This window comes from Buteo buteo, chromosome 11, assembly GCF_964188355.1.
Source record: "Buteo buteo chromosome 11, bButBut1.hap1.1, whole genome shotgun sequence".
Classification (NCBI taxonomy): Eukaryota; Metazoa; Chordata; class Aves; order Accipitriformes; family Accipitridae; genus Buteo; species Buteo buteo.
In genome coordinates, this window is record NC_134181.1 from 18643742 (window position 1) to 18669749 (window position 26008).

General features: G+C 37.3%; 1 protein-coding gene across 7 annotated transcripts in view; it reads left to right on the forward strand.

Annotated features, from left to right (window-relative positions):
• Positions 1 to 26008, forward strand: part of FTO (FTO alpha-ketoglutarate dependent dioxygenase) — a 260795-nt gene that overhangs the window by 205898 nt on the left and 28889 nt on the right. The window contains exon 9 of one of the 7 annotated variants that reach the window (XM_075040263.1): positions 7385 to 9965. The exons of the other annotated variants lie outside the window; for them this stretch is intronic. Within the exon in view, the coding sequence (XP_074896364.1) occupies positions 7385 to 7460 (76 nt within the window). The 3' untranslated portion in view covers positions 7461 to 9965. Of the gene's footprint in view, positions 1 to 7384; positions 9966 to 26008 lie in introns of those variants that run through there. 7 annotated transcript variants of the gene reach the window in all.

The window sequence follows — 26008 nt, forward strand, 5'->3', positions numbered from 1 at the left end:
TGTCTCGACTCTCAGCAGAGCTTTCCAAATTAATTTTTAAAATTTCAGTAAATAATTTACTTATTACATTAATTTTATGTAAGCTGTTAAATGTAAATGCTTCACTTTCAAGGGGAGCCTAAATCATTTGTACATTGTGATGTAATCTTTCTCTATTAGAATCAGAAGAGTTTACCACAAGGCATGGCTTTCTCCCGTGCGGAGTCGGTATGCAGCCCCTTTTCTTACACATCCTGGTGTGGGTTTTTCCACGAACACTTTTTGCTCTTTAGTTATTTGTTGTAATTATCAAGTTCATTTTTCTCTAATAGATGTGATTAAGTATATTTAGCACTGTGTAATGAGTTTTCTGCCTGGTTGCTTTCTGGCTAATAAGGAATTCCTCAGAGTCTCTTCTGACAGCTGCTGTGGATCCCAGGTTTGTGCTGCCACAAGAGACCTCTTCCATGAATTGCTAACATTAGAGAAATTAACTCGGTTAGACTAACCATAAAATCTGGGCTGAAATTTGATTACTAATAGATCTCGTGTTAGCTTTCAGCAGCACAGATATTGTGGTGTTCTCTTGCACAGAAAGACCCACAAAAAATCATCAGAATTCAAAAATACTCTTGCATTCACACATAGTGAATATGTAAAGTTCTTTGTGAAGGCTGTACTGTTAAAAAAAAAAACTGATGGAAGATAATACTAGCAATAATTGTTCAGTATTACTGTTATAGTAGTCCCTTTTCTAGTTCTTATAATCCATCTGCTAACTTACCGGTCTATGGATAATACTTTTGTTATCCATACTACTTCCTATTATTATACCAGCTCTCAAATTTGTGAGGCTGAAAACGATGGGAAAAATCAGTAATTGGTGATGCAGCGCTGTGGTAGAGTTGCTTAGCAACAGTCACTGCAGCCTCTTCACTGAGTCTCCGGAAGGGGGATACAGAGACGGGAAGATGAAATAAATACAGTTGCAGCGTGGTTGACTTTGTAAGAGAATGATAAAGGTTGTAAGTTATTTTTCTGCTAAGTGCCAGTGGCTGTGGGAAAAGTCTTCTGTAAACAGATCCTGTGAAAAAAGCGAAAAAAATGGAAACTGGTCACTTCACTTTCCTTGCTAACTGTGAGCTTGTCTTATATCATGAGGTATTTTCTGCTGTGGTGCCTAATCGTTACAGAAAATGCGTAATCATAACCATGTGTCTTCTATTTATCACTACAATTGAGTACCAAATTCATGGAGAATAAGGATTGAAAATTAATGCCAAGTACCTCTTAAATTCCCTGCTGGTATGTTAATTGCATAAAGACTGTTCATAATAGGGTTAGTGGTAATGTAATAAATATGGATGGGTCTACAATTTTAAATTGTTTTGAGATTTGGACAACTCTATGTTTAGGATCACACAGTATTAATTGCTAGGAACTATATTTCGATCCTGTTCTGTTTTATCCAGTGACGTATTTCAGAAAGACTCGTGTAATTACTAAAGTATCACAGTGTTATTTTCAGTATCGTATATCCCACACCCCGAAGCCTTTGGAAATCTGCTGTGCTTGAAGACTCTCTGTAGAGCGAGGTATCACACTTTACTACATTATTTAGTACAAAATCTCAGCCTTTAGAAAGCATCAAATGTAAAAGGGAGTAGGAAGTAAGGTGATGCAGATATATCCAACTTTGTTAAGGGGCTCTTATCTGCGGTAACCAGCAACACGCGGGGTTTTTCCAAGTGCTAGTTATTACTGCTAGTCAGTGCTGCTTTGCAATTAGTGTTGGAGCACCTAGATAAGGTGGATATATAGGAACTAAGAACAGATAACATAAATGCAAACAAAGAAATTTAAACCTTTTGACCTCCTTTGTACTTGTTTATTTCTGAACTGATTCTTAAGCAAAAGCGCAAAAAGACGTTGCATTTCAGTATGGTTCCTTGGGGGGAAAAATATGTTTAGAAATTTAGAAAGAAAGACCTAATTACTTGAGAGTTTGTATTGCTTCACTTTTATGTGGATGTATTTTGCAAATGATGCTGCACTCATCATAAGCCTGGTCCTAAAAATTCATCATAAATAAGACACTGCATATCATCAAAGCAAGGAGGTTTTGATCTAAGTGGGAGTCTGCTGGTTCATTTTTAGAAGGTCAGATTGATAGACAATATCTCACAGTCTAGATAGTGACTCTATCAAACTAATTCTTAAACACATAGTAGTACAATGAATTATTTCTGTCTTGCAAGTATGGTTTATGACCTTTCTGCCCCGGGTATTATTGCTGATTATTATCTGAGAATGGGTAGTAGCATGCTTTTTGTTTCACTGGATTTTGTGTTTTTTATTTTACTTTAACTCAAGCTGATTTTTAAGCAAATATGTTTTATGAACCATTTAATACACAAGATTTCTGATAAAATAAATTTCTCTTATAGCGTGGTAATAAAGAACTGCTCTTCACCTTTCTTTTCTCCTAGAGGTTATTGTTTAAACTAATATCTCAGGTTGTGCAGATAAATATTTCTGTGACCTTTTGTTTTCTTTTTTTTTCACACTGATTTGCAGAAACGTATGAGCATTTTAGAATATTTTAATTTATTTTGCAAAATCTGCACTTGCTAATTGCCAGCTTTTCAAAAACAAAATGGTAGAATTCTTCGTATGAGGCTGCATAAAAGATGGACTTATTTTGTATATAGAATATTGCCTGTCCTTTAGATCTATGTGTTTTGCTTATGGAATAAACCAAAGTAGGAGAGATAAACTAATATTTTGTATAAGCTCAGCCAGACAATACACATGATAAAGATGTTTCATCTTCTTATGTATGCAGAAAATATGAAAAATTGTAGTTTACACATATTTTCTCAATTCAAGTGTAAAATTGGGCCCCCAGATTGCCCTGGGCCACGGCGGTTGTGTTAAAGAAGCACTATTTACCTAGCAGCTGAGTGAAAAATGATCAGAATATTAGACTCATCTAGGCCACATTAAGGAGCCATTGCATTTCCCGACAATTTTATGCTATCTCAATATGAAAACAGAGCAATTTCAGCTCATATCAGGTTATGATCGGCAATTACAGTTGCATAATTCACCTAGTCGTCTCTTTTCAGGGCCTTGATTTTCCCTCTTGGTGACATTCCTGAGAAAGTGCCTGATAAAAATGTCATATATCATCCTGGCTTTAAAACTCGTAAGGGGGTAATCTGCTATGCCTTGCTGAGCCTATATTCATCACTAGATTTTTGACTTGGAGGGGTCATGACACTCATAATTTCCTTTTTGATATTGTCCTCACTAGATATGACAAGGGGCTGTAAAAGCTCAGTTGTATGCTGTGGTTAAGAGCCATTCCAGTGGGGCTCATCACTAGCAATAACAGTGCATTACTGTGGATTGTGCAGTAGTTGGCTGTTTCGAAGATAATTAGATTTGATGTCAACATTTCTTTATCACCTGCATCCTTTTGTGCATCTGCGTGTCAAGTTGTTATTTCCGGATTTATTAGCACCCTCAGAGCTACTATCTATCTGTCAGCCTGTGTGGTGTTTGTGTTGACAGTTGTAAAGTTAATTACTAGTACTAATGAGCATCGGGCTTTTGGTGGACATGGCATTTTGGGCATTTAAAACTGTAATTAGATTTTTTTTCCTTTGTGTACAGCCACAGGAATAATGCATAAAAAGAAAAAGAAACCCAAACCGAGCACCCTGACCTCAAATCTCTATCTCCAATTTGACGTTGTTTACAGCGTCTCTAATTCAAAAAACTCAAAAAGGCAGCTTTGCTTTTTCCTATTTTTTTCTTCCATCGTTAACTCCATGAATGTTTGTTTTATGATGTCATCCAAACTAAGATCTTAAAAAAATAAAGTTTGATTTTCAGATTACTTTATAAAAACATGTCCAGATAGTGCAGGTATCAGTCATTCCCTTTTCTGTAAAAGTATTTGTATTTTAGCACACAGTCAATATAAGTATTGTTTTTAAAAATCAATTTGTGATTAGCCCATCTCCCCAGCCCATCTCCCCAGCCCTCTCGTTTTAATAGAATAATGTATTAAACCCAGTGAACACAGAGACACTTACTGTTTATTATACAACTGTAAATCCAGAGTAATTTCAGTGAAGTGAGATTAACACAGATGTAACAGAAAGAAGAATTTTGATACTTATTTGCCTTGCATACATGTTAAATTCCCTATCCTGTAAATCATATTACCAGATGTTTTATGTGATGTTCCAAGTAACATATAACTCGTACGATTTAGAATAATGGCACTTATATGTGACATATACTTTATGTAAGTATATTGTTTATTCTACTGCTGCAACTAAGAACCACTCCCTTGCTGCTGTTTCTATTTACTTTCTATTTATCATTATCTGCCATTTTGTTAAACAACTACCCTTCCCAGACATAAATCATCTGTAAAAATACTCTGGCTCAGAGAAAATTTCACCCTGGCACTGAAATGATGAGATAACCATTTTCATCTCCTGTTGAAGCATTGAGATTTATTGGGCTTTGATGGGCTACAGACCAGACATCATTCTTTGCTAAACAGACTCCCACTTGCATTTATTCTTATTGCATTTAGCAATTCAAAATGGAGCTCCCTAAGTCCCCGCAGAGCCCCTTCCCAGCTTAGGTGGGGCACGGGACGTCAGCATTATTACTTTCTATTAGATAAAGAAGGGACACACACTGAAGCATGTGGTGATTCCGATGATTTTTTATTTCCGTTTAGCAGTGATGACAGAATGTCATAGTGAAATGACTTCAAAAGTCATTTTTCCCTCTGCCCTGGTTCTGGAGCCTTGTCCCTTGAGGGCACTTCCATTGTACAGTTATATTAATTCTGCTAACTTTCAGACTTCATTGCTGACAATAGGCCTTTTGGCTTTCTCAGACTATTACATTAAATTTCCCATCAAACCATGTCAGCCTCTGAGGTCAGAGATTCCAGGAGAAGCTTTAGATATTTTGCCTTTTGACTTCATGGGCAGGTATTTCTAAATTGCTTTTAGGTTTGTTTTGCCAGTGTCAGAAATCATATTGAACCTATCTGAAAACTCAGACAATGACTGCTCATCACGTGAAGGACAAATGGTCTGCGGGGTGGGGAGGGTGCACGCAGACACCCAAACACGTGTTTGCTGGAACACTTCTGTCCTCAGTCATGCCCGTGTTAACGAGGATCAGCCACCCGTAGTCCAGCTGCATTTCTCAAGATAGCAGAGTCTGACCATGCATTTGACACACACCTTCGGGTGGTTCTTTAAAGGTTCATCTTCCAAACAAAGGGCTTTCATTTTCTCTCACTGTCCATTTAATGTTAACTAGTTTTACTAGTCTGCGGTTTGGTTCAGCATCTTTATAAAAAATAGGCGTAACATTCTTCAGTTCACAGCTAGGGAAACTGAGGCACAGAGAGGTGAGCTGTTTTAGCACGGTGATGGAAGCACAAGAACACAGGGGACTCTCCTTCATGGCGTTCTGTCAGCTGGCATTGTCTGGAAACAGTCACCTTGAAGGCATTTCAAAGAATCCAAGTACAGTGGACTTAAACAAAGCAAAACTTATTTACATAAAACATGGTTCATGTAAGAATCATCAAAATCCTAGATTGTACTATGTGACCATGAAATAGTTTTTAGATTATTGAGCAAGCTTTGCTGCTGAAGCATTCTTTTTTATATATTCATCAAGATTCTCAGCCTTCTCCAAATAACATATAAATTGTTTTAACTTGATGGATTTTTTTCTCCTTGGAATGATTTTACATTGGGGGGGGGGAGGGGGCAACATTTAAACCAGCCCTTGTCGAAGAAGACTTTTAATTTATCACAGATTCACAGCCAGCATTGAACTGGAGAAAATGTTATTTTTAAAAAAAGGTGTTACCGCATGCAGAGCACAATTAAGTAAAAAATGCAACAAAATTAGACAAAGAAAAAAAAAGGCTTTGCATGATAGAAACACGCCAAGAGCCTAAAAGCTTGGATGGCATATAGAATTCAACAAAATTCAGTATGTGCAGCTATCTTAGCCACTATTTTGAATTTGTAATCATGGTTTCTGTATTCAGAAAACAGGAATTCTGCAGTGTTTTCTTCCCCCAAAACTCTATTATTTAAAAATAAAGCAGAGGAATAGACTTCTCAGAGAAAAAGGTTTCACCCTGAAAACACCCTCTGCTCATTTTTCCTGGTAATTTTAAAGGGCCAAAATTAGAACTGTCTTAATTCTTAACTGAGAATTACATACATATATGGGAATGTGTGCATGTGCATACAGACTAATGGGTGGGTGGCAGGACTGGAGAAAGATGAGCTTAGAAAGGCAGTGTCGATGTGTTACTACCTGCTTGCAGCCATAAGGCTAGGGAATCATTTGTGACACTCTGGGGACAATTTTGTCACCCTGACAGTAATGCTGTTATGCACCAACTTGACACACAGGAAGAATCCATAAAGACAGATAAGTAACTGTGAAAGTGGCTGGAGATCAGCCTGAGTGCTACCACTCACCTGCAGTGACAAATAGATAGTCATGAAGGATTGAAAATCCTGCCCAACACAGAGATATGTCAGTCCAAAGCTAGAATACTGCATGGTTACACGAAGGCTGTAGTAGGCACGTGCACAGAAGAGCCCCCAGGCGTAAGTATGAGAAGGTTAACTTCAAAGTATAGTAGTTCTTCTTTGTAGCATTTTTTTTTATAGAATACTTGATGTCTTTCACAATTGGGCCAAATTCTTATATTAATTACATTCGATTGGGCCAATTCCTGTGATTTTAACTGAAATCGATATAGGTTAACATTGACGTAATGAAAATAAGAATTTGGCCAATGTGATTTTCGAGGGAGCCAATGGGTCTGTTTCTAGGTGTCATTTTTTTAATAATTATTTTATACCAATAGAGGTCCCCATCTGCAAATCAAATGAAGAAACTTGTGACTTAACAAATACATTCTGGTTTTAAAAATATTGTATTTTAGCTGTTGCAGTCAACCATAGGTGCTAAAAATCACTACCAAACACTTTGCTGTTTATTATGTTGAAGAATGCGTTAATTTCTACTGCAAATGCATTTCTTTTTGTAAAAAAAAAACCCAACTTGCAGTTTTTAAAATATTCTTTAGAAACTTAATGATAGTTTTAGTGCTTTGTTTGTTTGTTTGTTTAAGACAAAGGGATGTAATCTAACCTTGAAGACCACTTCTGAATTCATTCACTCTAAGTGACCATCTTTTCATTATTAATGTTTGGTAATTTGAAGTTTATTTCTCAGGAAAGAAGTGAGTTACAAGCGATGGCAGATGATGTGCTTGCGTTCTTATTTTGTTTAGTTTATAATCTCTATTTTCCCCCTTTCTTCTCAGTCTGGCCACTGGCTTTCACTTCGAAGAAACTGTCCTTTGGAGGCAACCTCTGAAGTCATTTCGATCCCTGGAATAGAGAGCAAAAAGAACTGTCACCCTTACATTTCCACACATCCCACACACTCAGGATTATTTTTTTCCATGTTTTTTTCTTTTTTCTTCCAAACTGGAAGTGCATTGTTGTGTCCTCAATTCCCTTCCACAGCACCAGCTTCTGAAAAACTTCTGCAATGTGCTGAAACGGTACCTGTTCCCTTCACTCAAATACCTTGACCTAGCTGGAAAGCAGCAGGGTGCGATGGGTCTGATGCTCAGCCCCAAGTGCCAATCCCAACTTCCTTGTATACATGACATACAAACCCTATTTAAGTATTAGTTTCATTACTAGTTTCCTTTTTATTCTTTGCCTCTTTGGCATAGGATAATTTGTGCAAGGTGGGACACGGTGGTGCATTAGGCCTTCTCCCCACATGATCCGCACTGACCTTCCTCCAGTCACCCTCTCCCTGAGCTGCTGTGGCATGAACATTTTCTTTTCCTGAGGATGCCCTCCTCTGGAGGTCCTGAAGAATATGAGTTTGTGTTACGTAGGGAACCAGTCCCAGTAGTGACAAGCCACGTAATGAGCTTTTGTGCAGTATGATACACTGGTCATCTTTACCAGCACTTTCAAACTATTTAGCAAATGTCTACCTTGCTTCTCTACTGCCGTATCTTATTTGAAGCAGAGAGCAAACCCTAATAAAGAGATTTTGAAACCTATTTTCTGCCTAGCCCCTCCCTGTCTCAAGTTCCTCATCACAGAATACTTTTTAGGCTTAAGTCAAAATACCTGTAGCTCCCAGGATCTTCCCCCGTGCATTCCTGCACTGCTTTAGCCTTTTCTGTTGGTTTTGTTCTTTTTTTTTTCCTTTTGCCTATCCCTTGCAAAAGAGTCCCCATTCAGACAAACCTTCCATTGCTCACAGGTCTTCTGTTGCTATCTAGCAGCCTATATGAGCCAGTTCTTTTTCTTGATCTGCTTGCTTCTCCTTGTCCAAGGCTATAACAAGTTTTGCCTCTGTCGAGAATCATTTATAGCCATTTTAGCCTAGTAGAATTTTTTTTTTCTGATTCTTTCTGATTGTTACAGCACTTTATGGAGTACTTAGAGAACAGTTTTATGGTAAAAAAAAGTCTCAGGAGAAAAAAAAAATGAGTTATTTATAAATTTAGGTTAAATATACATCCATATATCTCACAAGAGTTAAAGATGATGCTCCTCCCCCCAATCATTATTAACATGCATTTTTAGATTCTAAAAGACCATTTCTAATGTGTTTTCAGCTTCTACTTTTGAGCATGTAGGGTTTGTATTTCCATTGCAATCTTGAACAGTAAAACCTTTTTAAAGCAAAGGTTAAGATTCATGTGTTATTCAAGTCCAAGAATTTCTTAGAAAAAATCCAGCAAATACTTTGAAATTTTTATGAGTAATAAGAATTAGCAAAGCAGTGTCTAACTCTTCCCATTTTACCAGATTTTTGCTGAGATACAATTAATTGAGCTAATCAAAATTAAGGTCAAATGCTTTTTCACCAAAAAGTGCAATTTTTACAAAGCTAGAGCTTTCCATGGTAAATATCTCTGTTTTATTAAAACAAAATCTGTTTAATTTTGTATGAGTTTGATCTAAAGTGTAATAGTTCAGGTTTCTGATTATTCAAAAACATTTCATTTTGTGTGATTTGAAATTGTCTTCTAGAAGTGTAGATTAAACTCCCATTTTGTTCTGTTTGTTCAGCTTCTTGGCAAAAATAGTGTATCTTTGATGTATTCTGGACTTTGTAAGATAAAGCCATGTAATGGCCTGTAGGAGTTAAATGACTGTTGAATAAATTATAGGAGACATAGTCTCCCATAAGGGATGTTGACTATAGTGTGAATGTGAACATCAGGCTCACCCGCCACAATTCCCATCAAGCTATATGTCACTATGAAGAATACAGTTTAATATTTTACTGACTAAAACCCAAGTGTTTTAGCTCCATTTTACAAATCAGAGTGAACATTGCAATTTGGAATTATTTGGGCATTATTTGATAAAATAAAAATACAATATATAAAAAAGCAATGGAAATTTCAAAATTTCCTCTGGCACAGAGATTTGCGTTTTCACTCAGCTTATGTGCAATATGCCATTGGCAAAGCAATTCTCTTCTATAGTCAATTGCTCTTGTTGGTTGAACTGAATGCTAATGGAGGAGCTTTTATCTCATTCAAAACATATCAGTCAGAACCCAGAGAGCAAGAGGATACTGCCAAAAGGTGTCTTGCATTGACAGCAAAACTTCTAGCTCTAGAGCTCATCTCTCCCATTTCCATTCTAATCTTGGCTCTGAGTTGGGGAAGGAAAATACAGTTATTTCCTGTCACTGCTTAGAAATATTTTAAAAAAAAGTGTTTGTTTCCCATTTTCCTTCTCTTTCTGTAGTGCCTTTAGCCAGAAGGTACATAATGACTGCAATTCTTGTGCTTTGAATGGTGCTAAAGCAGTAGTTGTGCTTTACTGCCTCATGGATTTGCAAAGGGAATTGGAAGACATTTTTTATACTTTTATACTTGCTTCTATACACTCATGAAAAAATTGAATGTAATGTTTCAACTTATTAGAAACATCATATACTTTAGAAAACTGATATCTGTGTTTCTAATGCTCACATTTCTTTCTAATATTCGTTTTGCCTAGGTGTTCTGAATGTTTTCAGTTTACGTGTCCATATCTTTCCCACAAAAAGAATTTTGAAGCCACGTTGCCCTGTCCCTGCTTGACGTATAATCTATGCATATATAAAATATATGCATGGTATATGATATAAATATTGCTAATAATACTAATACATTTTTAGCTGAGTGTTTGATGATGCAAAGCTAAAGCCATAGTATGACCGAACCTGCTTCTGCAGTCTGAGGTCCAGCACTATTTTATAGCCTACAAAATTAATATTTCGTTTAGCCAAGATGTTTTTATTGATGAGGTATGAATCTCACAATGAATACCTCTTCAGATTGGACTGGAAATAAGTAGAATGATGTGGTCATTTGTCATCAGAAGATTGAAAATGATAGGTTTAGATAACCTGAAACGGAGTATGTACGGTGATTACTACATCTCCCTTTGTTAACCGTGTTTATCATGCATTTTCTTCGTGATTGCAAGCAGATTACTTCTAGTTTTGTTGTATTTTCTTCGTCAAAAAAATGGTATATCTTCTCCTCCTTTTTAGAGAAGGCCCATGCTAAACTCATAGATTCAGTGCTTTGGCTGGTACACGTTCTTCAGGCAAAGTGTAAGTTGGGCTGATGGGAAAATTGAGTGCAGTCCAGGAAAAGAATTTCATCTTTCAGTGACTTGATCCCAATTAATGAATGTTTACTTGTAGGGGTCGGCATTCGGAAGATCTCGCATTGTCACGGAAAGTTAGAGGGTTAGTCGCAGCCTTGTGATGTACCTGTAACCCCACCTCCCCTTGTTAGTATAAAAGGAATTAACTGCGCAATAAAAGCCGGAAGTTGGCGCTCACACTGTGTGTGTTATCTGTCTCTTTCCCTGGTCCGGGCCGACCAGTGATCTAAGCGTGGCACCTTGATATGTAGCGAATGCTACATTTACTGTGTTCCACTGACTGCCATGCCACTATGTGAATTTATGTCATTTTACTGTCACTTTTGAGGTTACTACAAAATCTAAATGGAAAAAAAGTGTAGATTTCCTCCCCCCCCCCCAAAAAAAAAAAAAAAAAAGGTCATGTATTAGTAATTTTGTGGCAGGAGACTTACACGGGTAGATAATTTTCTACAACACTCCAGATTTTTGTCTTTATACATAAGGAAGTAATACCTTGAGCTGTTATGCTTAGTCATCTGCTGTGAAGCTCAGTGTCCAAATTTTTTACTGGGCATTCCAATCTAGGGTTCTCCCAAAGAAAGGGAAGAAGCATAATTTGGAATCAGCAAAATCTGGATTATATTTGCTTCTAAATTCGTGATCATTCGATAGTTCGAGCTGCTGCATCAACCATCTTACTAAACATTTTCTGATAGACAGCTCAAATCATAATTTCTTAGTTGGGTAAGTCTGTAGTCATTGTCTACAGGAAGTACTAATGGAGTCACAAGTGGCAAATGTAACTTTTTTTTTTAGTAAAAACAGCTAATTTGATATGTCAGTTATTGTAGGCCTTTGTGGTAATAGTTCATGATTAGTAAAGTAGTTATCAGCAGAAAGTTTCTACTAAGAAAGCCCATAGAGAACTTGTATTATATCTAGGTATGACCCTCAATAAGTCAAGCATTTCTGCGTCGGATGATAGCAAGTTAAAATGTTTTTTTATTGCACAGAAGAACAGATACATGCAGAGGAAGTATAAGGATCCATCTGGCTGAGTATCCCTCTCCAGCAGTGACCACAAGCAGATGTGTAGGAGGGAGTAATATTGGACAGTTATTTATGATATTTATTATATTGTTTATGATCTTTATTCCCTCAAATATTCTCCCTAATAATTGTACAGTTACATTCTTCCCTTTCCTACAAATCCTGAGCCTGGTACACCATATACTGTACTCTTTACTAGACTATTACTCCAACTGAGGCCTCTGCTCTGTTAGAATCATACAGGTGTAGGTATGGGGCGGGGGGGGCATGTGCAAACATGGCCCTTATCATGAGATAGTGAAGTGGAAATTCTCTGAGAAGTATAGGGCAACAAGGAGTAGCTTAGATTTGGGGGAGAATGGGGAATTCTGGAATAGGGCCACCTAGCTCAAAACCCTGGTTAAATTTACACTAGCGTGATCTTTTACTAAATTAATTGCCGGACAGAAATGGGCGCTTCCTACTACCAGTCACAAGAGGTTGAGTGTTCACTTTAAAAACCTGTGACAAGTCCCCTTGTTTATGGTTTACGGTGCCGACAAAAACCCCAGGAATGTCTGCTGTGACACATCTGCTGTGACACCCCGTTCCTTTCAGCAGAGCCCCAGCAAGGAGTTCTTTGGCCCACTGAAGAACTTAGGCCTGTGGTGTGCTCTCCGTTTGCCTTACATTGGTGCTAGAAAGGGCAAAATCCCTCTCGGTTCTTCAGGAGTGATGATATTGAGTGTCTGTGTAATACGTAAGCCAAGACTATATAATTTTGTCAAAGGGGAAGGAATGGAAAGAAAACTGGCTTTGTGGGTGTTTGGTTAGAGAGACCCACAGTGTTTCCAACCAATTAGAACATGGGGTGGCTGAAAATTCAGGAAAAGTGCTTTCCACTGAATAAGCAGTGTGGACACAAGGAATTGTTTCACAGGAATTATTAATAGGAGTTGAAGTAACAAGACACCACATGTATTCTTCTGCAGAGAAGCCTTGGGTTTGTGCACAAAAGGAGGAAAGTCACAGTGTTACTAGAAGGGCTCACAAAGGTCAAACCCTCAATTGCAAACTGAATAGATTGTAAATAATACACATAGGTCACAGACATATCTCTTTTTCCTGTGATTAATTATGCAAATCTGGTAGTCTATCTCAGGTCAGATCTATGACCATATAGTGTGTTCCTTTTTTGTGGAAAATTTCTGTGTTCTACTCCCTTCTCCCAGAAAGGAGCTACTAGTAGAATTTCAGAACTTTCAAACCACACTTCTTGCTAATTTATTTCAAGCAAAGTGCGTTTTATGGGCTTATCTACTAATTCTTTTGATTAAAACACAAGCAAAACTCAACCAACTTGAACAGGTTGAATGCCACATCTGTGCAGAAGATATCAGCACACTTATTTATGGCTCAAAGAAACAGAGTCTAAATTAAAGCAGCTATTGCTATAGAGTGGATAAGCGGCCATTATGAATTATCCTTAATTATAGCGATTTCCTAAACTAATAAACCTGCTAAATCTTTATTGCAAAGGTTAGTTTACACAGTGCATATAAAATCCGCATGTGCTACGCATCAACCACCAGCTGTCTGACAGTGTGTTGCTATTGCAGTGAGTGTTCACATAAATTTTATGTTGGTTATATTAACAGTCAGTCCATATCACTACCCACAGATGCCAGTAGACATAAAAATTGCTCTCCAGTGAGCCTAAATATCCCTAGAAGCTAGTTGTGTCTAATGTTCCATGTAGTATTTGTACGTGAAAGCAGCAGATTGAAAAGTTATTTACAGATGAATATTTCAATCCAGTTAGTTCATATTGGCCTACTTAGGCTTCTTTGCTGGTTTATTTGTATGCTAAATAATTCACTAAAGGTTCTTGTTTACTTTCAAAAGTAGTTTCTATGAAATGCAAACAACAAATCCAACTTTAGGTGCTCAAAAGGCTAAACAGCCCTGTTTTAAATGCAGGTCAGAGCTACAGACAGCATCTTGCAGATGGGCTGTCACTCACAGTTTTGCCCTTTTAGTTGTTCAGTTTTTAAAGAATTTACTGAGATTTGATACTGTCATATAAATTTTTTGTAAGAATGGGTTATTTTTTCTTAATCTATCCTTTTTTGTGGACAAATGTGAAGTCCTTCAGGGTCTTACCATTAAGCAGACAGTGCTGGCAGCATGCAGCATGTTGTGGGCTATTAGATGGATTCTTGACAGTGCACAGGACTAGCAGGTGCAGTAGATAAGTGATTCCTCCTGCTGTAGGACATAAATACATTTTTGTGTGAATTTCTATGGTACAACATTTGCATACCATTTTTTGTATACTTTGGTTCCTTGATTGATCAGAGCACTGGACAAATTCATCACTGTTCCTTTACTGAGATCCAGCAACTTAGGAACACTCCTAACACAGTGCTGTCTAGATCACAGAGTTCATCTATGTGCTAACTTTTTATTTTATAATATTGATTTTATCATTTTTACTGTTTGTAAAGGAGTTGCTTTATTGATATTTACTCAACCCCTCTTTGTGCAAACACTGTAGAATACTTTGTTGCAAGTATTGACATACATCTGCTGGTTGCTTCACCACCATCAGCTTATTTCACCCAAATGGTATTCAGATGCTGTAATTGTTTCTTGCTATTGATTTCAGATTGTGTTTATAACATGCTTCCGAAGACCACAGCACACATGCTGTGTCTGGCTAGAGTTTCAGTTCAACCTTTTCAACAAGAATACGAATCACACATACTAAAATTGCAACAGCATAATATTTTAAGTCTAGATTTGCTTTGAAAAGATCTGTCAAGAAGGGTTGAGACCAGTGAGTTCTTGAGACATCATGAAGGACTATCTTAATGCTTCCTAAAGAATCGTTGGTTATTTTTGCAGGAATTCTGAGCTGTTAATGAATATTCTAGCATAATACTAGGGATACTGTACTGTCAATGGTGACTTATTATTGTACAAATATGTAGTTCCTCAGGCTTAGGGTCACAAAGACACTTAAGAGCCAGTTATTTCATTGACTGCATGTCCTACCATTTGTAAAATGAGGATTTCTGGGCAAATTCATCTTCAACAATTGCTAGAGATGGGTGTATAATGCAAAATGCCTTCTGCAAGCATTTCTTTAAAGAATGAGTGATTTCACTTGGTTTATGTTCAAGTCCCATTCAGTCTTTCCACAGAAGTTTTTATTAATAAGTTCATCTGCCAAAGTGCCATGGAGGCACACACCTTTGGTGGCATCCCCCAAAGAATGAAAACTCTGAATGTAAAATTGGAATATTGAAATTCTTGCACTAGGAAATACCCAGGGATGAAGTAGAAGCCTATGATATCACCTAGTAAAATTAACCAATAGAATACGCATAACATATCTATGGACTTTTATCAATTAGATTATTTTTTTTTTTTTAGCCAACAGCAGTAGACCATAATCTTTATCCTCAGTTTACATAACATTAGGTAACCTGACATAACCCTTCAAAAAAATCAGAGTAAAGTAGGCACTATAAAGTATAGGAAAATTTCTTCTCTTTTGCCACTAAAATGTAAGCTAGCTGCCGAATTACTACTTATTTGACTGATGGTGCGTTTTGCATGGCAAATGCTGTGTTACCATGCTGGTTATAGAATTAGATATCTATAGAAGATAGCTCTCTGAAGAACTGAATAGTAGTTTTTAAAATTAATTTGCATGCCTATTTTTTAAAACTGAGTTGCATTCTGTTTAAAAAAGAAGGGCGGTAAATTAAATATAGTTAAATACAGAATCCATCTGGGAATGGTGGTTTGCGCCAAAAGTGTTTGGGCAGTTTCAAAAATTTCACTTGCATTAAGAAAAATTTAAAAAGTTAGAATATTTCGTAAAGATGCAAGAGTGTGTGTTTATGTGGAGGGCAACTTCATTCCACAGGGAATTAGTTTTCCCAAAAGGAGATGAGTTGAACATTGTCAGTATTAAAATACAAAACTCAGCTACATTTGCCAAAATATCAGCAATCAAATTCAGTCCTCATGTGATTGATCAAATAGAAAACTTGGCCCCAGAGCATTAGCTGTGAGTAAAGGCAAATCAGCAGTAGTTCTACAACAGACAGGCAAAGAAAAAAAGCCATTATGAAATATATAGTGTACGTGTTGTGAAACATCAGTATTTTGCAGAAGCTGTCCCGTTTGTCAGTGCTGCCCTACTTGCTGCAGAATATACATATTTAAGGAAATCGTTCTGTCTAATTTTTGTATGTTAAAAAAATCTAAATTCATTCCAACTCACATGTAGCACTGAGAAACACAAAGTTTATGAAAGGAGTTAAATTACATGCTTTGTATTTTGATAAGCGAATGTAAACGTTTTGCAAGTCTACTAAATATTTGGAATTCAGCATTTTACAATGGAGAAATGGTGGCATCTTCAGACTGATTCTCGGCTTCCTGCTTCCTGAGGACTTTTCCTGAATTCAGGGGAGGTTTCCTCTGTGTGAGGAGCTCAGGACTGGGCTCTGTCATCATCAGTTAATTGGGCAGAAACCTGGTAGTGGGAACATTTGAAAGAAGCATATGAATGAAGGCAGACAGGCATCCTGCAACAACTAATTCACCCACATAACACATCTTTGAACTGTCTAAGGCATACCTAACTGTTTACATGCTACCAACAAGAGTAAATACTCTAAACAGAAGGAAGATACAGAGTTGCTGTGAATAAAGAAAAAGATTACAAGACAGCCCATCTGCTAGAGAGTACCTGTCACCTCTAGCTACAAGCTGGAGGCAGCCCTACCTCATAGCAACTAGAGAGACTAGTTTGTTATTCAAAGAGGAGAGAGGAAGAAGCTAACTTAGACCTCTGCTTTCTGCCTGATACAGTGTCAAACCATCAGTTTCAGGGTATCTTGTGGACACAATAGTGAGGATAAGTTGAGTCTAAACACTAACAAGAAAATAGCTAAAAGAATCTACAGCTTCAGCAAAGCTAAATGGCTATTCTTGCTAATAGCTGTGAAAGGGATTGAACACACTGGCTGTTGCATGTAGGCAAGAATTCTGCCAAGGAGAGTACTACTGGCAACGGGGACGAGAATTATATTAATAGCTAAGGTAATCTTGTTATCCTTAAGAATCCTGATTATAGTCATTTAAAAAACAACCACCTGTTTGTCATTGTACTGTAAGGCTGACAAAGGCACTTTTAGAGGGCCTTGAACTAAGCCACCACATTTTCTTTTCTCTTTGGAATACCTATCGTTTATACATATACATATTATATAGTAGGTGTTGGAATACCTATTGTCTTTGGAAACCCCTTGTTTATGCCTACAGTCAGGTCAAGTTTCACTCCTTCCGTTAACATCTTCAAGGTCAGGTAGAGTGGTCACAGTCAGTTTTCACTGCTCTTATAATGTTTTTGTTTTATCTAGAATCCCTTGGAGAACAGACAAATTGGGTTCATACATGTAGCAGGCCATCTTGACATTGATTTTTGAAGGTTCATTAGATAAATGCTGACATCATAGATTGATGTCTCTTTAAAACAGTGCCTAGCAGAGAACCATTGGGGGATTCAAAAATATCGACTTACCATGTTTGTGCAGAAGGCCTACTGGAGATCTCCTGCATTAATGGGTCCATCAATTTAGGTGTTCTTTAATTTTTCTAATTGTACACCTTGCAGCTGGAAACTGACTTTATTAGAACTTCTAGCTAGGTAGTCACACCCTTCACAAAGAAGAAATAGCAGTGGATAATACTGACTTTTATCTACTTCGTCATCACACCTTGAATTGTTCAGTAATTCTTTTGTTTGTTTGGGTTTGGTTTTGCTTTATTATGAGCTAATTTGCCTGTGTGACATGGTGGCAAAATGAATAGGGATGCAGTGATGGGCCAATGCAGAGGCCAAGAAGCTATATGGTACTTTAGAGAAATATGTGCTGGTAAAATAAAGTTGATGGTTTTGTTCGTGTTTAACCCCTCACCCTGGCACCATCAATAGATTGAAGACATCATTTGTATCTGCAAGTGTTTGTTTAATTAAGACCTCCTAAAAATCTTTTCTATTGATTCATTCCATTATCTTATTGATTAACTGCACTGGATCATGTACTTGCTCTTTAGTGGAAGGCAACAGTTTCAGCCTGCTGTCATTTACCCACAGATGTGAACAGTAAGCAATGTTCAGCATCCATGTCTGCCAAAGTGCCTTGTGTTTTAATGAAGTACTGGCTGCAATTCCCTGTATTACATGAGAAAAGCCAGTTGTCTCCTGCTGGTGGTGTGACCAAGCATAAAGGTTTTCTTCCAGTTATTCATAAAGCAGCTGCTTACCAGGGAATGTTAGCAAGTTGTGCTTTGCATTTCTATGTTAAGATCTAGAGGTTTGAGTCAGAGCAGCAAATTAATGCAGATGACCTGCATATTTCACTTCCACGCTTTTGTATTGTTGTTTTTTCTGTACTGGAAAATAATGTAAACCAGGATTATTTTTATAATACGATGTCATATTTGTACCTTGCAGCTTCACCTTGTGGAGTTTGCTGCATGACCTAGTATTAATATATGTGTATATCTGATAAAAGCACCCCACCACTGACTCTCTGAAGATTTTTCTCAGGAAAAAAATTCAGTAACAATATTCAGACTGCTCAAGAATTGGACTGTCTGGCTACATTTGTGCAGCCGCATGTGCCCTTGTTTGTCAGCTCCTTGTCATCTTTTTTGTAGAGAAAAGTCCCTTCCTTATACCACTGTGATAGGAATGTGGCATGTAGTACCTTATTTTACAATTCCAGAAATGAGTTTCTGTGTTGGAAGTGGGAATCTGGCAACTCAGACCCGCGGGGACCCACTGCCACAAGGTCACACAAGTGTAATGTACCCAACTGCTTGCCCAACGCTAGGTAGGCTGAGTGCTGGTTTGAGAAATGCTCATGCTGCCTCTCAGATTTTTAAGGGCTACCAGTAATAGCAAGAAAGAGGTGGTCACTGACAGTAAAATTATGGGTAAGTTTAAAGCAAAGGAAAAAACCTAGCCCTGCGTTTTCTCCTTCCGTCTTGACATTTGAGTGACAATCCAGATTGGTCCAGAGTAACTGCCAATATTTCAGTGGAAAATTTTAAAACATTATGCGTGCCATATTGTAGTGTTTCATGGGAAATAGAGCATATATTCTTTATTTTCACATGCAGCTCCTTCTTGACATTTCCAATATACTATATGTACTGTGGGTGGTCTCCTAGTGAATGTTAGTGGGTTCTTTGTTGCCATTGTGAAGGGAGGGCTCAGAAACTCCCCCCATGACAAAATCACTACTTTTTTCCTCCCTTTTTTTATATAAAATGAAAACTTCTCCACTTGGGCTGTTTTAAAATTCTAGCTCAATTGAGACTTTTGTGTTTAGTTAAGTTTATATATCTGCTGGCATGCTTCGTTAATTTAAGCCAAACCCTCAACTTTACCTTGGCAGAGACACTGATTTTATTGGGTTCCCTGCACCCTGTTAAATGAGCTAGTACCAAAACAACATCCAAAAGACAAATGACTGTGTTCTGATTACGTTTGAGGGTCTTTGATGGCAGCACTAAGTCCTGACTCAGCTTTTATGATACCTTAGCATGGCAATTTTGAAAGCCTCAGGTTATTTGTAACTGCATAAATGCTAAAACTAAATCACAAAGAAAAGTTTGTTAAGTTCTTGTTCTTTAAGCTATCTCTGAGAACATATCATTCAACTTTTTTTGCCTCCTTTTTTTTCCAGAATTCATTTATGTGCAAATAGTAGATTCTCCTGTTCACTATCATAAGTAATTGTAATATTTATGATATAGGTATGTGGTATGTATCATATACGAGAAGTTGCTAGCCAAATTCTGGAATCGTGCAGGACAGGGTAGAAAGGACTACCTTGTTGCAGGAATCACCTTTGCTTCCCTTCTGGTCCAAAAATCATTAATTTCTTCTGTTTATTTAACCCTGGTGACTGCATCACTCAAAGGGTTTGTCTCAGAACAGACCTAGAACTGAATTTTGTATTTGGTGGAGAATCAGAGTAGGAAAACAAATATTTGCTTGACAGGTCCATAGAAGACCAAATGACTAAGGTGGCAGACTGCTAGAGGTTTTAGCAGCAGAATTGAGGGGGTGAGACAGGACAGGACTAGTTCTTGAGTTTGATAAGGCTTTCTCAATTACACAGTTTGGGCATCTATGTGATACTCTTTCTGTTCCATGTCTGGCTTGGATTTTTTGCTTTGCTTCAGTCTGCTCCTTTTCTTAGGTTCTGACCACTTACTGTGATTAGAGAACAGAGCACATACCCAACGAGAATGGGTTTTGTCCAGTTCTTTACCAGTAATTGAAATCATGGCAGAAAAGCTCCATGTGTCCCTTCTTATTTCATCTACAGATGGTCTGACTGGACCCACTGTTTGTAAATTACAGTGCAGTGCAGTAAATTCACTTTAGATAGTCGTACCCTAGATGGCTTTAAATTAACCGCAGTTGGGTACTGGTGAAGCATAGCTATATAGTGTTGGTCACCTTGCTGAGGTTGCAGTTTACTTTGCAAGATCAAAGTCATATACTATATACTGCTCACTGTTAGCTAAACTGTTAAGTGTATCCTGGCTAGCTCAGGGATGCTTAGAGGAACAGGATCACACCTTTGCATTGTGAATTAGGCTTTATTAGTTTATATTCACAGAAGTAAAGAACAATACAGTTTCAGCATGTTTCTGGAAAACAAACTGGTTTTGTTTCTCACTGTTCTAAAACCCAATTACTTTGTAATCTTAAGTAATTCACCTATATCTCTACAGGAAAATGTAGATAGTAGTAATCAATATTGATATAAAGGGCAGATGTGAGTCTCAGGAAAAATATTGGGATATTTGGGATATTTTCTATAAGGACAGAAAGTCAAGTTGTTAAAAATTTACTGTAACCTTCAATTCAAAGGACACTTTAACACAGGCTAGTGAAAGTATTTTGGGTTCCCAAAATATATATGAGTTTTGAGAGGTCTTTTGGATATATTTGGCTGAAGTTCCCAAATGGAGTTACTTGTTTTGAATATGTTAAAATGAGATTTTTTTACAATTTGGAAATGTCTTTCCAAAATATCTTTGAAACGTTTAATAAATTGAAACTGACCTTTTCCACCAACTGTTATGGTTTCAAGAAATTAGGATTTTTCTGGGGAAAACATGTTTCATTGAAAAGATCCCAGCTAAATCTATTGAAGATTTATTATTTATCATGGACCAAATCTTGCTTTCTGTACTTGCATAAATAGTTAATGAAAATGCTTCCAAGCATAAAGCATGAACATTCAGACCAATGTTTTAAAGTGCTTTGAGCTGAGAGAAGTAGAAGCTGGAACATGGAAGTTACATTATAAGCAGAGTTATTTTTGTTCTGTAGAAAAACTTTTAATTATCGAAGACTTTAAAAAGAAAGTCTTTTTCTTTCCCTTTTGAACCCTACAAGAGTTAATTTGAACACACTGTACTAATATTTTATTGCAGCTGTCAAAAACGCAATGCCACTGTTTTGATTACTGAGATATAGGCGGAGATCAATTGAACAAATTAAGACCTCCAAATAAAATTTCATTAATTGTCAAACTGCGCATGAGCTCCTAGTGGAAAGGACTTATTTTCAAAGTTGAAATTTTTGTGCATAATGTCTTTACCGGTTACAGCTTTGCTGACTGGAGTACAAAAAAATATTTCACAAAGCATGACATCTTGGTCATGGAACTTACTACATTAATATAATAGATATCTGAACTCATGTATCATTATGTAACATCAATTAAAACAGGTTGTGTGGGAAGAAAATAACACTTGTAATTGCTGAAACTGGCACAAGTGTCTGGAGTACTTTGAATAGAAAGAACATTTTGAAGTAAGGTCTACGTTGAAAAGCAATGGTAATCCAGTATTTTGGGGGGAAAAAATGCATAGGGTTAATCTTGCTTTCATATTAATATAATTTCTCCAAAAATTTGCTGTTTACCCTTTGAGATACTTTAATTCTGAACATGCTTCCTATATAGTACTGAACACTATAACAAAGTGAATGGGAGTCTTGTCTAAAGAAGAACAGCAGAATAAGACTGTATACATTAATATGAGGCATTGCAAACTGAAAGAAGTATGTTTGGAAAAAGTAAACTAAAGCTTCATGAAACTTTCTTGTTAAGTATATCTAGTGGAAACATATACAAGACAGCTTTCTCAATGGATGGGGACCACTGATAGTAAAGATTAGGCAAAATGTGTCTAAGAACCTAAGTACTTGGGAAGCAATCCTGTGCTGAGCTCTTGGTTACTGTCAGTATATTAGCAATTTCCAGCTTAACTTTCATGTGGAATACTACAGAATAGAACTATCCTAAAATAAATACTTCATATCCACCCATTTCTTGAATTTCTATATAACCTGTACAGTTCAAATGCAAATTATGACTATCCTTGTATCTAGCATGTTAGCCAAAAAATGACACAGAAAACTTTTCTGCAAATAAGGTAGTCAGAATTTTCACTGATGTGAGTAGGTTTTTGTTATTTGTTTATACTATTGGTGAACTTGGTCTTCCAGCAGAGAGTTTGGTAGGTCATTCCACACCAATGATGAAAAAAAGTGCACAATAGCACAATCTAAAAGTAAATAAACAAAAACCTCTGTGGAATTTCTGCTCTGTAAAACATTGTCTTGTGAAGGTTTCTTTTTAACTTCTTTTTTCTGCCCTCCATCTGAGCCGAGATATATGCCCTTTAAGATTTCTTGGAGGCTGAAACAATCCCTGCTGTGATTGCTGCTACACACATGTTGGTTCTGTCCCTTTTGTCCTGCAGACAGTAGTGTAGATTTTTCTCAGTCTTTGGTCAGGACTACCCCAGCAGCCTTCTGTAAATGGGAGATACTTACTCTGGAAGAAGAATCCAAAGGTGTGGAAATGCATGTTGATTTCCACTCACCCCAAAAGACTGGACTATCTGTATTTTTCCCCTTTCAGTTACTCCATCTCTCTATAGGTAGGCAGATATATTTTCACCTGGAAATGAAACAATGAGCAAACTGGTATGAATTGTTTTTGTTTCCTGACCACTTATTGCTAAAATACTGAAGTTTACTTTTAATCTTGTCTATACTTTTACAAAATCCCTAGGGAAAAGGAGCTGATTTATGTACAGCTCAGCCTGCAGCACTTGCGTCACTATACAATTTCGTATTGCTTGCTTAATAGACCACAAAAGTCAACATCTCTTTGGAAGAACAATTTGTGCTTAAAGTAGTCACAAATTCCAAGAGATCCTGTTAAGGCTGGATGTTGTGAGAAGCCTGGAGTTGGAAGAAAAACTCTTGTTTCCTAATTATAATGTTAATACTTCAGAAACCTTGAGCCACTCTGTCTTGGTTTATGTCAATAAAAGTTTGGGGTTTCGTCTTTCTTTCTTGCCCATCCTGCTTTGGGAAGTTGGAAGTAAGTCAACCTTTTTAGCTGGAACATAAGAAGGTTTCAGTTGTCTATTATTATGGAAGCAGATGTGAGATTACATCTCTGAAAAGAGACAGACAATCTGCAGTTAAAATACCTGAAATGGAACAAGGTCAGAAACTTTAGTTCACAGATTTATAGAATAAGTGAGGTTGGAAGGGACTTCAGGAGTTCTCTAGGCCAACCTCCTGCTTGAAACAGTATAATCAGTGTGGTCAGATCAGATTGCTCAGGGCTTTAAACCAGGTGGAATTTGAAAACCTTCAAGGATGGAGACTGCGCAACTTCTTTGGGCAACCTGTTCCACTGCTTGGCTGTCCTCATTGGAAGAAAGTTTTTTCTTATATCTGGTCAGAATGTCTCTTGTTTCAGTTTATATCTGTTGCCTCTTGTCCTCCTCTTATGCAGCATTTTGAAGAGCCTGGCTCTGATGTTTTCTTGCTAACTTCCTCAGATACTAGGAAGCTGCTCTCAAGTCCCCTTAAAGCTGCTGCTTCTCCAGGCTGAACAAGCCCCATGCCCTCAGCCTCTTCTCACAGGTCAGGTGCTCCAGCCTCCAATCATCTTAGCAGCCCTCTGCTGAACTTGCTTCAGTTGATCAACATCTGTCTTCTATTGGAAGATCTCAGACTGGACACAGTATCTAGATGTGATATAAAATTGTTGAGTAGAGGGGGAAAATTACTTCCCTTGATCTGCTGGCCATGCTTCCCTTAATACTGTAAGTTGTCTTTGCTGCCAAGAGAGACTACTGGCTCGTATGCAGCTTGCTGTCTACCAAGACCGTCAGGTCTTTTTCAGCAGAGCTATACCCTAGCCAGTCCTACATCATTATTCCTTCCCACATGCAGGACTTTTCATTTTTCTGTGTTGAATTTCATAAGGTTCCTGTTGACCCATTCCTCCAATCTGTATGGGAGCCTTGCCCTTGAGCATATTGACTACTAGTCATGTCCCCCCACAGTTTGATGTCACCTACCAACTTCATGAGCATGCAGCCCTTTACGTGCTCCAGATCATAGATGAAGCCATTAAACGAGAGGTCCTACTATAAACCTCTATGGTACTTCGTTTGCTTACTGACATCCAGGTGGAGTGCAAACAATTAACCACTATGCTCCGAGCCCCCAGTCATCACAGCAATTTTTTTTCACCTTTCCGGCTTTCCGTTCAACCTCAGATGATCTTTTTTCCTGCAGTGGTTGTTTGTAGGTGCCTGTATCAGACAAATCCTGCATTTGATTACATGCAGAAAACATTTGGTTGTTCAATGTCCTAATTAGGTTCTATGTAGGTGAAATGCAATTAAGTCATTAGTCTTACAGGAGCATAGAAGTGATATTCATGCCAATATTTAACTAGTACTTTAAGTTTTCCTATTTGAAAGATTAAAATAATAGCAATTCTACATTGCATCCATGTAGTTTGCAGCATGCGCTCACTTACAGTAATCACTATTAAGAGTCTGCCAATGTATATTTTACATCAGTCTAGATTCAGTGTTCCACAGACCTGGAGTAGGAGTTTTGTTAGGTTCAGTTCTCAACAGGTTTACTTAATATGAGGGATGAAACTTTTTTTCCTTAAAATAGACATTAGTTACACAAAAGAGGTATGGTATAACATTGCTCATCTTGATCACTTTATTCATGTTAACTTCACTAATTTTCATAGGATGTGGCACGTAGTATATGCTCTTACAGAAGTGTGCAGTATACATTTACACAAGAAATTAAGCACTGAAGCTAATATAAGATTGATGAGAAAAAGCTCATTGTCAGCATGTCATAGTATTACAAGCTGTATCAGATTCATGTGTCCAGCATTAGGTTTAGAGGAAGTGCATGAAAACCTGCGTATGGTTGCCTGGTTTCTTCTTGAACTATCAAATACGAAGCCACACATGAGCAATTTTGAGAGATGAATATAACTCCCCTGATAATATCAAACTCTTGAGTTCTTCTGACAGCCACTGGTAGAGCCAGCTGATTTGTAGAATAACACATTGTCCATTCCTTCAGACAATTGAAATTACTGTCCTCACCTGGTCATATTGAAATGATTTCATTTTATTTGGGGAAAACCCATTTCTAATAGCATACAAATTTTTAGCAGTTTCTGTTGTGATGGATAGTTTTACTGGTTTCAGACAGCAACTAGAGCTTCTAACTTCCTCCTGTAGAAGTCATGAATAGTTCTGTGTATACATTCATGTCAATATTAGGTATGTGTTTCATTCCACAGATTGCTAAACATTCCAGGCCTACTTATGCAGGCTATATGGATCTCTGTGTAAGAGAATCAGTAATTCTGTTGAGACCCATGTCTGAAGATGAGTGCATGTTGAATGACTTTGTTGAGTAAGAACCAGAGTATACAAAATTTTGTGGGATTGAGTTAACAGTTTATTGAGGTGCAGGGTCGATAAGATACTTAAGTATGCCTAAGTAAAATGTCTTGATTTTACTTTAATCTTGAATTTTCCATCAAAAAATCTTTCTGTAATTGTGCTTTCACTGGTTTTGAAGGGGAAAAGAAATATCAGCTTTTAAAAGACAGCATGACCAAGCATCTTAATGTATAGGTATAATTGGTCTAGGCAGCTTGTCTGTTCAGCTGTTTGTTGTTGAAAATCTACATGTTGCCATCTTCCTAGCAGATAGCAATCTGAACTGCAGTTAATCTGCTAGATTTTTGCTGTAA